Genomic DNA, 13343 nt, shown 5'->3' with positions numbered 1-13343 from the left:
AACACTACACACTGTGTTCTCCGTGGCCGTGCTGCCGCAGACGCTAGATGACGCTGTTGTACCAACCCTTTGCGCAGCTTCTCTCTCCCAGGGGCCTGCTGTCCAAAAACATCTCCTATTACTGATAATGAATGGCCAATCTCAGGCCTGTAAACGTATAGAGTTTATTTCTAAATTATTATAAATGTTTGCTACCTCTAACTTTTCATCTGTGCTCAATTGAACTTGCAGGATTTAGTTGTATGTCATTTCTCCTGCAGGAAGCTGCAACCTGCAGCCGTCCGTGCGTAAACATCTGCAGCTTCATGACATGAAAGACGGTCCTCGTGGGGAGGAAAACAGCAGGAAACGGCAGCATCCTCTAAATCTAGATTGCCTGCTCGTCAGACATACATGGACCCCCCATCAAGCCATAAATGTGGGGCAATTTAGTTCCGAGGCAGACCAATGGCTGTTATCTTGGATAAATATTTGCTTCCCTGGGCTTTAACCCAGGAAAAAGACAACAGCACTTTAAAAAGTCTCACTGGGAATTTCCCCAGCTGATCAGCGTTAGTGAAGGCCTGTTAGTGTGTGTGTGTGTGTGTGTGTGTGTCACAATTCCACTTCACTTGGCGAAAGGTTGTGTCGCCATTATTAAAGTTGCTGTACAGAGGAACAGCAGTATGACGGTGTTGCGCACGCTCAGGTATCAGGGCCCATGATAAAACTTGCCAGCACACTACAGCCCCGAGGCTTGCGTGACTTCTACAAGGCGCTACTGCCCAAAGTAATAATTTCCATGGAGCATCAGAGTAAACAGCTAGGAAATAAAAAAAATGTAAGAGGTTGGAAACCCCGCTGCCTTTAGATGTATGCTCTGGTGACATGACTGTATTGTTTTTTTATTTATTTATTTTTTATCAGCAACACTGTGCTCCTATTGTGATTTAAAGTCAAGTTATTTGACTTTGAGATTATAAACTATGAAGAATTCATGTGCTGTGTGTGTGCCAGATTTGTTCTTGTGCAGTGTGTGGTTAGAGTCTGAGGGCCAGCTAGTGAATCTGTCTGCTCCCTGTTTGTGTGTGTGTGTGTGTGTGTGTGTGTGTGTGTGTGTGTGTGTGTGTGTGTGTGTGTGTGTGTGTGTGTGTGTGAGTATGTGTGAGTGGGCTGGTTCTGTGTCTTGGAGTCTTCCTGCAGAGAGCGCAGGGAAGAAGTTCGCACCAGTTTTGCTTCCAATCCAGTGGAGGTTTCAATAGCAGCAGCGCGGCAGGGGAGGGACGCACTGCCAGCACTCAGGATACCCACTCACACACACTCTCACACACACACACACTCACACACACACACACACATACACTCCTGCCCACTAGAGACCAGTTAAATCCGCAAGAAAACTGCAAACACGCACCAGAGCAGTCGCCTAATCCGATTGATAGGCACCAACAATAGAAGTGCAAACTGAGGGAACTACTGGACACTGCAGAGGACAACTTGTGTTTTGATTTTGATTTTAAATCGCTTTAGTTGTAAAGCACTTTTTTTCTTTTTCTTTTTAATCTTGGTGATATCAGAGTGGCTTTGAGAGCAAGAAGCGCCATCCGAAAGATAACTTGGCCGTTTCATATTCTGAAAGGTAAGAAAGATTGTGTCTTTTACGCATGCTTTTGCGTCTTCGGCTTCTCGGGGAAATTATTAAATGAGGAAAAAAAACGTCCTCTTCTTTTCTTCAACTTTTCTATGGTTAGAATGTGCATGAAAGCTCTATATAAATTCAGAGCCGGACTCCCCGAGTAAAGTGGTGCCTTTGAAACGCCTGCCAGAGAGAGAAAGAGAGGGGAAGAGGTTTTGCGGTTTACAACTCCGGGAAGTTAAAAGTTTCAAACACATTTCAATCAAGCCCGAGCTTGCATGCTTTTTTAATTTTAGCTTATTTTGGTTTGGGCTGTGTATCAGAGCGCACGACACGGTGCTGACGACTGTCAAACTGATGAACTTTAGAGAAATCCTCTTGCTTTAATGCCTCCCAATGGTTCCCATGCTCCCAGGGGTGACACAGACAGCACAGCACCCAATAAGGCGATTTATCAATACGCACAGTAGTTCTAACAGCCTGCGCGCTTTTCTCTCTCCGCAAAGTGTAAAAAAAACACTGCACAATGCAATACGGATACACATTTATTGTAGATGTTTCATCGTATCGCCCTTGGGTGCTTTTACGCACCTGTAAGAGCCCCCACGGATATGAGTGGTGCGCCTAATGAGGAGCATTTTTCATATAATTGTAATTGAAATATATTCCCAACGCCTTCGGTGGTTTCTGAAGGCAGATTAATGACAGTTTAGCTCTAGTTGAGAAATGTTTTTCCTCATCCGGTCCATGTGAGAGCCGTGTTTTTCCTCCCAGTCGGTGTCTAATGAGAGACATACCCGGAGAGGGGATTTGAATAACTGTATTTAGTAGCAGGGTGAAGCCACACTGCCTCCCTTCTACTTTCTCAGGAGAATGAATCATGAACAACAACAAAAAAGTCTTAAAATGGGAAGGTCTGCGTCGCATACCGTAACTAAACCGTGATTTGCATATGAAAACTCTCCGGCTGAAAGAATTCCGCCAGTGTTGCTGTAGCCGTTTGCGTCCAGAGAAGTGACGGGCTGCGGTGTGTGTATGCCTATATACAGTCTCTGACTGTCAACATCCAAAGAGTCACTGGTGGTAGATTAAGCACGCAAGTTTTTTTATTTCCTTTTTAAATTATTCATCATATCCACACTCCCCTACTCCCAGTCCCCGGGCACATTCATTTCGCAAAGCCCCTCATTATGCTCCCTCAGATGGACACAAGCAAGAGGCAGGGCGGCTCACACATAGCTGCTGAACAGGCTTTCTGTGCTTCCCCAAGCACAACATAACGGATCATGATTGACTCATTTCCCACGACGCAGCCAGGGCCGTGCATGCGTGTGTGTGTGTGTGTGTGTGTGTGTGTGTGTGTGTGTGTGTGTGTGTATGTGTATGTGCCCTGGATGATGGGCAGTGGGTGGATGACTTTCCCATGGGGCATTTTCTCTTATAATCTTTAATCACCCTTGCAGCCACAATGCCAGCACATCAGTCAGAGCCACCACCACCAACACTCCCCCACCCCTCAATTCTATCTGAATGCTTTTTGAGGCAGAAAGCGGGCCCTGCGACCTGACCCTCTCATAGAGACATTCCAGGATGCAGTGCTAAATGCAAGCTCCAGAGATGGACTATAAAGAAGCAGGAGGGGAGGGGAGTGCGAGAAGGAAAGGAAAGGAAAGGAAAGGAAACTGGGCTCCTCTTTTCCATCATGCTATTATTGTGCCAGCTTTCGTGGTTGTGATGATGTGGATAGTTCAGAAACTCAAACTGTGAGTGATGTTGTGGATGGCGAGGAGACGGGTCCCGAGTGATGACTTAGACTTATACACAGAGTGGAGCGGAGGAATGTGATGGTTTGATCACACAAACACACACACACACACACACAGATACAGTACAAATCTACATTCTTGGATTGGAGCCTTTACCACAGTCTCTACCAATCCATTAATGAGCTGTTTAGCTGTCCAAAAGCACCAGACCTGCTTTGATTTGGCCTTCCTATAGCACAAGTCCAGGTCCTGTGTGGTTCCATCCATGGCTCCTAACCCCCTCCCCCCCCACACACACACACACACACCCACTATACTCCTCTCACTGCAATCCCCACATTGGCCCTGAAATGACAGCAGTGATGGAGCTCGCTACCGAGGACTCCACTCCATAAATCTGCCCTCAGATTTCCTTAACGAAAACACATAGAGGTTTCAGGTCCTGCGAGCCCTGCCAGGCGTCTTGTTGGGTGGAATCCGAAATGTCTCTTTATTTGTGTTGAAATTAAACTGTCTTTTATTCCCTCCCGTTCTGTTAATGAGCTCCATGTGGCAGCAGGCAGGAGGCTTATCCGTCTTGACAAGGAGCTGGAGGAAAGGAGAGAGAGAGAGAGAGAGAGAGAGAGAGAGAGACCGGTTAAACAAAGTGAGGGGAGAAAGGGGAGGTCAGGGGGAGTTTGGTGCACACATGCACGAGCATGTATGCATACACACACACACACACACACACACACATGACGGGGCTGGGATGCATGCATGTGTTCTGCTCCACTTTCATACATGAAAATAGTGTGCTTATAATCAGTGTGAGTTGATCAGGTGGAGGAAAGTTGTGGCTGAATTGTTGCATGTTTCAGTTTTTTGTTGTTGCTTTAATCACGAGTAGATTGTGAATGATTTTGCAGCTGACTGATGTCCCTGAAAATATTGGGCCCATCTGGAAGATGTAAAGACCAAGTGTGAACATTTTGTTTTGGCTTTGTACAAAATTTGCTTGTAATGACCCTAAATAAGAGTAGGGTCAAAGTGCTTATAAAAGTAATTTTAAATGAAGGGATACCATTCCTCAGATCACACAGGAAAGAAGAGGGAGGGGGCCATTTTCATGTTCTTTCTGTGTGAGAATTGAAACTGTAAATGTGTCAAAGACGGCCACGGGAAAAAAGATCATCACCATTTCCTCTATTGGTGAAAGCATTGCAATCTGTATATTTGTCCTTTTAATCCTATTACACAGATTCCACAGCTTGCCAATTAGAATATGCAGGATGTTTTCCACCCACAATGCTTAGCAAATTCCACCCAAAGTGAAACAAAAAAACTATAAATGTATAAAAAAAAACACATAAAAAAGCAACAGCAAAACAAAGTTGACACGATTGCGGCTGACCTTGCCTTAAAATTATCCCTTCCTCTAATTGTGATCATACATTCTTCCCCGTTCTAATTAAACATTAGACTTTATCTGTTCCAGATGCAGCAGATTTTTTTGGGGGATGTGTTATTTTGGTAAGGGAACTCTGTGGCATGAGAAGGTTGCAGGCCTGCATGTAAAAGCAGATCCAGCACAGCCTGTGTGTGACGTTGTTGACTCTGCGCTGGTCCATGCAACCGCAGTGACCCAACCCCGCTGCTCTAATATTCAGATGTCATCTCTCGGCAATACATACTGTGAATACAGATGGAGCGGTTCAGCGCATGTGGGAGAAGTAAAAGGTTCAGTCATAGGGTTTAATTCAGAAGTGTCACATGTGGGGAACACATTGAAGGAACACATCAAATGTGCCAACGACAGTGGTGATAAAACCCTCACTGTATGCGTGATAGCAGACATTATGTGTAATGACATCAGTGTGGGGACAGAGGGTGCCGGGGATGAGGCCCTCGCTGTGTCTGTGTGGTGTTTGGGGATGTTGGAATGAAAGACAGCTCTGAGCAGCTCTGTATGTACCACCTCAGCGCTGTCTTGAGTATTAATAGACATGTCTTTGTTCCAAGTGACACACTTCTGAAGTGGAATGAGACAAGCTGAGGTGATAAGGATCTCCACTCTCTGTGTGAGTCAAACCTCAAAGTACCACTTAGGCGGCTTTCCTTTTGCTCTCTCAAGTTTGGCGCTCCGACTGGAGGCTGGGCTCAGACAACGGCAGACACGGAGACACTGACAGGAGCTGTCAAAGGGCTTTTTACCCCTGCTTGTGTTTTTAAGATAATTCAGAAATGAAGCCATGTTTGTAGTGTGGAGGCTCGTCCAGGCCTCAGGTTTTAGGCTACTTTTTCGGCCTCTTGTTTAGGGAGGAAATGAGCGAGGAGAAAAGACGGCTGTACTGTATGCATTTACAAGTGTGAAAGAGAAAAGAGATTATTTGTCGATGAAAAGACTGTGATCAAGGGGAAGAGACAGACAAGGGAGGGTGAGCTGAGAAAGGGGGAGGGAGTGAGAGGGGTCATTAAAAGGACACCATCTCGCTTGCAGTAAATGGCAGTAAAGTATCTGGCTAATCTGCCATCATTACGCTGATTAAATCACCAGGGATTTGGCATTCCCATCAGCTGCAATCAATGAGGCAAAATCAATAGACAGGGGATACGTGAGAGGCTCTCAGCCACGGTCAGCTGCACCCTGTGCTGAGCCACCGCTCCATCTGTGGACTGCACCAATAAATATTGTTATATTAGCATCGATAAAAGTTAAATGGCATGGATTTAGGGATTTATATATTAAGCGCTTTATGAAATAGCGCGGTCCCCTGAAGTTTCTAGCCATGTCTTTTCCTTCACACGTCTGTATTTAAATCTAATCCCCCTTCCTCTCTGTGGCCATGAGCACTCATTCACTCTCCCTTTACTTTCACTCTCATAGCTTCACTCGATGTTCGTGCTGTCATCCAGTTTTAATGTGAAATGTTAATTAAGGTTAAATCTCAGACGAAAATAAGGCAAGAAAACACATTTTTACATCAAATTAAATATGTTGTGGAACCATATTAAAGCAGAACCCTATAAAAGACACCGTTATGTCTGTTGCCAAAGCTCAGTGTTGCCAAATAGAACTCACTAAGAACAGTTTTTCTGTTTTAAGCTAATGCCAGAATGAAAGGGAGGAAAAAGGAAGCAAAAAAAGCCATTTAGAACTTCCATGGTAAAAATAGCCATTTTGGTAACTGATATGAGCCACCATTATTGATTGATAATGTGCAGTAAAGAAATAGTTAGACATTTTGATAAATACGCTTATTTTGATATAAGATATGAAAAGCGGATACCACTCTCTTGTCTGTATGCTAAATATTAGCTTATCCTAACATAGCTTAAGGAATGCCAATGGGCTAACAGCTAGCCTGGCTCTGTCCAAAAGTAACAAAATCCACCTACCAGTTTTTTTTCCCTGTATCAATAAGTTATGTTTGGTTTTACTGTAAAGGAATAGTTTTACATTTTTGGAAGTGCACTTGTTAGTTTTCTTGCCAGGAGTTAGATGAGAAGACTGATACCACTGTTGAATTTGCACTTTAAATATTAAGCTTGTTACAGGAGTAGATTAGCTTAGCCTAGCATAATGGAAGACTGGAAGCAAGAGGAAACAGCTAACCGTGCTCTGTCCAAAGGTTTAAAAAACAACTGCTACCAGCACCTCTAAAACTCACAAATGAACACGTTATAGCTCTTTGTTTAATTCATACAAAAGGTAAATGTAGAAATGACAGTGTTTTTCTCAATTCTTTTAACCTTCATACAGAGCCAGGTTTGCTGTTTCCCCGTGTTTCAAGGCTTTATGCTAAGCTAAACTAGCTACTGCTTGCTGTAGCTTAATATTTACTGTACAGACAGTAAATATAATTTACTCATCTAACTCGCAGCAAGAAAACAAATACGTCGCTATGATACAACACCATGCTTCTGTTTCCAGAATGTTGCGTATCCTGTAAATGAAACAGAAATATTTTGTTTCTGTCTTTCAGAATGAGGCAGTGTAAAGGTTGGAGTGTGATGCTGCTGGCTCTGTTGGGACTGGGAGCCTTGGCCCAGAAGCTGCCCACGAGAGACGAAGGGCTCTTCCAGATGCAGATCAGAGACAAGTCGCTGTTCCATGACTCCTCGGTCATCCCGGATGGAGCGGAGATCAGTGGCTACCTGTTCAGGGACACACCCAAAAGGTAAGAGCTGCTCAGACAAACCACGACTGAATGAAATAGATAACCCAGGTGATTAAAACTGTCAACGTGTTGTTATGAGAGCAAAAAAAAAAGGAGCCAATTCCCCCTTCCGCTGCTGACTGATCCATAACAATCAGAGGAATACATTAAACTTGCTGATGGCCACTTACTGTAAATAAATAGGAAACATCAGATGTTGCTCTGTAACATGATCTATTATGTAGATGCAAAAACTAAATAATAAATGAGAAAGTCGTGTTCGTGTAATTGAGTGTCTGTCCGCTCAGACCGAGACAGACAAAGGTCAGTGGTACAGTAATATCGCTGCGTACTATAGTTTCCAACTGTCTGCGTATGCATCTACCCACCACATTATTTTGGATAACGTAATGTGATGTCAGTATCGGCCCCTTTAACCTGCTATTTTCACAGGTACTACTTTGTGGTGGAAGAAGACAACACACCCCTGTCTGTGACCGTGACACCTTGTGATGCTCCTCTGGAGTGGAAACTCATTCTGCAGGAGCTGCCAGAAGAGGCCAGTGGAGAGGGATCAGGTATAATTGACATCAGGCAGCAGTGGAAGAGGTTAATGACATGTTATGTGGAAATATCACTATCCTCCACACACAATTAACCTACGCAGTGATGTTAGGCCTTGTGTTTTGGTGGGTTTTAATTAAGTCACAGTCGTAGTGTCTAGTCCAACCACTTATGATGTCTGTCTGACTCGACCCAAGCTGATGTCTATAATTTCAAAGAAGGGCTCCACTCTAGTCAACGTACTAAATCAAAGCCATTGCATCCCTTTACTTAGTCTTCTTAAGGTAAATTCTGCCGCACTCTGTCTGTCTGTCTGTCTTCCTTCCTTTTTCCTTTCCTTCTCTCTGTCTTTTTTTTTTTTCTCTCTCTCACATTAAAACTTTCTCCATCTGGAGGGTGTCCTTTCAACACGTTGAGATCTTGCCAGATGACCAAAGCGGCGGTTTAAAGCGTAGATGTGTGATGTGAGCATATATTTGAATATCAATACATGAGCACCTGCGTGTGTGTCTGTGCTCTTGTCATGTCAAAGTCCTACTAAATGATTTATTGGGTTGTTGAAGACATGCACTTTGCCTCAAGAGAAAAGAATTCATCTCTAAGTAGAAAAATAATGTCAAACTTGGACCCAACACACGCAGTGCCATTAGTAGAAGTCTGACTCCACAAGATGTGTTAGGCCAATGGTTGAACCAGTGAACTTCTTTCCGTCTTTGCAGCTCTTTTTTGTTGTTGCTAAATGTCTCTAGTGGGAGTAGATCTTTGAGCATTAATTTTTAGTACACCACTGAGCACACTCTCTGGTTGACAAACAAAATATTATGCTTGCTACAAGGCGCCTCTTTGTAGCACAGCTTCTCCGGAAAGGCCCAGTGAATGCTGGCCTGTGATCTCTACGGGATATTTGGAGTGAAAACATGGCTGCCATGTGAGGGGCTAATCGTCTGCGAGGTTTGCTGCAGAGCTTCATCGTGACCTCACAGCATCAACATATGAAACATTTTTTAGCATGGGTGGAAATAATTTTTCATCACAGCCAAAAAAGACGGAAGAAAATATTGTTAAGGTCATGGCTACAGATTGGATACAGTGTCAAACAAAGAGCTCATCTTGTGCCTGTTTGTTTTCCAGGAGAGCCTGAACCTCTGGACCAGCAGAAACAGCAGGTGACCGTCGACGACGGGACGGAGCTCTTCACCTACAAGGGCAATGATGTGGAGGCCTATGTGGCCACCAGCACGCCCTCTGGCCTCTACCAGCTGGAACTGTTGTCCACAGAGAAAGACAGCAACTTCAAGGTGTACGCCACCACAACTCCAGAGTCTGACCAGCCCTACCCGGAACTGCCCTATGACCCGCGTGTGGATGTGACCGCACTGGGCCGTACCACTGTCACCCTGGCCTGGAAGCCAACACCAACGGGCTTTCTGATGGGCCAGCCTGTTCAGTATTGCGTAGTTATCAACAAGGAGCACAATTTCAAGAGCATGTGTGCTGCTGAAGCTAAGATGAGCGTTGATGATGCCTTCATGCTGGCTCCGAAGCCTGGCAGAGACTTTAGCCTGTTTGACTTTGCCCACTTTGGCTTTGTGCCCTCTGACAATGGTTTTGGCAAGGACCGAGGCCTCACAAGTAACAAGATCTCACGGGCGTACACAGCCAAGCCCAAAGCATCAGACATTCAAAAGGTGTGTATAGGCAATAAAAACATTTTCACTGTATCAGACCTGAAACCAGACACGCAGTATTACTTTGACGTGTTCGCTGTGAATTCTGCAAGCAACACCAGCACGGCATACGTGGGAACATTTGCCCGCACAAAAGAGGAAGCTCGCCAGAAGACAGTGGAGCTGAAGGACGGCAAAGTATCGGATGTTTTCATCAAGAGAAAGGGCAGCAAGTTCCTGCGCTTTGCTCCTGTGTCTTCCCATCAGAGGGTCACTCTGTTTGTGCACACGTGTCTGGACGCTGTGCAGGTACAAGTGAGGCGCGACGGAAAGTTGCTGCTCTCCCAGAACGTGGAGGGGGTACGGCAGTTCCAGCTGCGGGGAAAGCCAAAAGCCAAGTACCTGATCCGTTTGCGGGGCAGCAGGAAAGGGGCCTCCACTTTGAAAATGCTAGCCACCACACGACCCAGCAGCAAGCAGCCCTTCCCGTCGCTTCCGGAGGATACGCGCATCAAGGCCTTTGACAAGTTGCGCACCTGCTCCTCCGCCACTGTGGCCTGGCTGGGCACGCAGGACCGCAACAAATACTGCATTTACCGCAAGGAGGTGGCTGACAATTATGGCGAGGAGCAGCGACGCCGGGAGCAGAACCAATGCGCCGGGCCAGAGACCCGCAGGAAGTCAGAAAAGGTCCTGTGCAAGTACTTCCACAGCCCGAACCTGCAGAAAGCTGTGACTACAGAGACCATCACAGGTCTGGAGCCAGGCAAGACCTACCTGCTGGACGTTTACGTTGTGGGACACAGTGGTCACTCAGTGAAATACCAGAGCAAACTGGTGAAAACAAGGAAATACTGCTAAATGACTCTGCAAAGAATAAATCTATTATAAATATATATATTAAATAAGTTTATTTAACTCTAAGTGATATTCTACTAAGGAGTGTATACAGACTGACTACTCACACAGCGGATGGGCCTGTGGCAGTGACTGAACTGTTTGTAGAGAGAGAGAGAGATATCAACCTGTATATTTATGTTTACATTTCATTGCGGCACCTCTGGGTGGCCCATAGCGTGAGGTGCTCTGATACGAAGCTTGTCGTCTTGACATGATGTTGCCACTGGGGAGGCAGAACTTCAAAGAAGATCATATTTCATCTTGTATGTTTCTTTGTTGCTGCATGACATTTGCTTTTGTCCGTCATATTTGTGCATTACTTCAGTTTCGCATCACGTTGACCGGAGGAGATACAGTAGCTGCCCGCATTGTATAGATCTCTCACTGCATATTCACTACATGTTTTAGGAGGAATTTAAATTATTTTATACTTTTGGTCTCTCTTTTTGATTGTCTGTTTTTATTGATGACAATAATAACTGTTATGAGGAAATTCCAGTTTTATGAGGAAGTTGTCGTAGTTCAGACATTCCCTTATGTATCTCAGTCAGTGTTTGCTCTAGAGCCCATCTTGTAAATGTGTTCTGTGCTGGAGATCTGTGTTATTATCACTGTATCGCTGTGTGTGTCACATGTACAGAGTTGTCCTGCCAATATTCATGTACATAAACACTAAATATAGAACAAGTAATCCCTCTGTCACCCTGGGTGTCATGTTCTTTTGCCAAGCAGTTAACATCACAGTCATGGCTCCGAGTTGAAAGAGCACACTGCGCATTGTGTTAAGACGCAGACATCTAAATCAGGGTTTCATAAGCACAACTTGATACCCGGAGTGATTCCAAATGATGACTTGATCCCAAAAATGATTTGTGACAAGAAAAGACAGACAGAGGGGGACATATTTGCTGGAAATAACTTTCAAGACACAAGTGGTGTCCAAGCTCCACTAAAAATACATGAGCTTGTTTGCAATCCAATCAGCGTCTCGTTGACGGACATTCTCATAGATACAGTAATAAATCAGTGCATCTTAGCATATAAGTGCATTTGTTTCTCTCTGTGGAGAACTATTCCTATGTTTTGTGTTGAGGAATTTTTGAAAAAAAAAAGTCTACCTAGAACTGCTCTCACAAGAAAGTCGGAGCAGAAATGTACGGTGAAAGTTTGTTTTAGCCCAGGCCCTGTTTCACATGGTCCCCTTGTAGTCTTTGTGGTTTTTTTGTATAAAAACTTACACTTTATATGCTTCTCTCTACACTCATTTTCTGGCCACACAGGATGTTGTCGATTAGGAAATTTGCATTTCATACGTGAAATTATGTAAGATTTCAATGGGTGGAAGAACAGTTGATTTATTGATATAATCGGTGTCAAATATAACAAATCATTTTGTTTATCTTTTTTTATACGTTAAAGTGGCACTATGTAACTTTTGAGAGAAGGGATATAATATATAATCCCTTTAATTCATAAAATGAAAGCAATAAACGCACCTTTGCTCACTTGATTACTGCTACATAATTACTTGGTCTGGTTATGACTAGCAGCTTGGCTAATGTTAGCTAACGTTAGCAAACTTTATGCAAGCAAACTTTCAACAGATTTCGATGTGTAACTGACATTATTGGGTCAGCTTGCTGACTTTGTAATATTTCATTACGTGTGCTACTGCCACGCTATGCTAGCATGTCAAAGAGAAACATTTCAATAAACACAGTGGGTTTACTTCTTGTTGAGTATTTTAAGTAAGTAGTATTTTATGTTAACTTAGGAGTAATAAAGTCAGTAAACCAATTTAGTTATATCAGCTACACAGCAATATCCATCTTAAGTTTGCTAACATTAGCAACCATAAGCTACTGTTCATACCAGACCGAGTAAGACTAGCAGTAAAATCCATGAGTGTAATAAAGTGATCAATGGTGTGTTTTATTGCTTAAAGGTCCAATGTGTAGGAATTTCTCCCATCTAGCGTTGAGATCATATATTACAATCAACTCTCTCGCACCACGCAGTTCAAAGTAGGTATTACAGCTATGGTAGCTTTCACGCTTCAAAAAGCCGGTCTCTTGCTCTTTTCAATATCCTTTTTTCTTTTTCTGGGCGAAGAAGAAGACTCCTGTTCCTGAAATTTGGATTTTGAATACGTGTGGTCCTCCATGTTTCCTTCTTCAAACTTGCCGGGCCGGGAAGCTACGATACCCATTAGCAGCATTAGCAGCACCTGTGAGTTTATCATGTGACAGAGAAAATGCAAAAGGTGGAGCAGTATGTCCTGTATGTCCCTTACCGGCTAACGTATTTCAAGATGGCGCATGAATATGGAACGTTTACCCCAGGTCATGCGAATGCAAATGTAAAATTTCAAGCCATAAGGAATACTTGGAATTGATGGTGGAGGTAAATATTCATGAAAAGGACAAGTTTGTGAACGGGCAACACAGATTTTGATAATAAACAACTAAAAATGTTACACACTGGACCTTTAAGAATTGAGCTTTTCATTTGTATGAGGACAAATGAATGATTTCTTCTTCTAAAAGTTACCTAGTCTTGCTTTAAAGCAAAAAGCTACAATAATTCACTAATCAAAATAGCACATTTTAGCACGTTTTCTTTTTCAAAAAAAGAAATGAACTAACTGGCGATACTAAACAGGCCACCATCTCTAAAGCAATCTTACTGTTCCCCT

General features: G+C 43.7%; 1 protein-coding gene across 1 annotated transcript; it reads left to right on the top strand.

Annotated features, from left to right (window-relative positions):
- Positions 1-1194: 1194 nt before the first annotated feature.
- On the top strand, positions 1195-11350 carry ndnf (neuron-derived neurotrophic factor). Its single transcript, XM_028587582.1, has 4 exons — positions 1195-1618; positions 7344-7538; positions 7971-8095; positions 9213-11350. Exons 2-4 carry the CDS (start codon positions 7345-7347, stop codon positions 10607-10609), a joined length of 1716 nt encoding a protein of 571 aa, XP_028443383.1. The 5' UTR covers positions 1195-1618; position 7344; the 3' UTR covers positions 10610-11350.
- Positions 11351-13343: the final 1993 nt, after the last annotated feature.

This window comes from Perca flavescens, chromosome 9, assembly GCF_004354835.1.
Source record: "Perca flavescens isolate YP-PL-M2 chromosome 9, PFLA_1.0, whole genome shotgun sequence".
NCBI lineage: Eukaryota > Metazoa > Chordata > Actinopteri > Perciformes > Percidae > Perca > Perca flavescens.
The sequence above is the reverse complement of the archived record's forward strand: the minus strand, read 5'-3'. Positions and strand labels throughout refer to the sequence as shown.

Bases quoted from the DNA above. Each gene is read 5' to 3' on its own strand.
- ndnf (XM_028587582.1), top strand. From the start codon at position 7,345: ATGAGGCAGTGTAAAGGTTGGAGTGTGATGCTGCTGGCTCTGTTGGGA. The intron at 7,539-7,970 runs GTAAGAGCTGCT...CTATTTTCACAG, and splicing joins TTCAGGGACACACCCAAAAG to GTACTACTTTGTGGTGGAAG. The intron at 8,096-9,212 runs GTATAATTGACA...TTTGTTTTCCAG, and splicing joins GGCCAGTGGAGAGGGATCAG to GAGAGCCTGAACCTCTGGAC.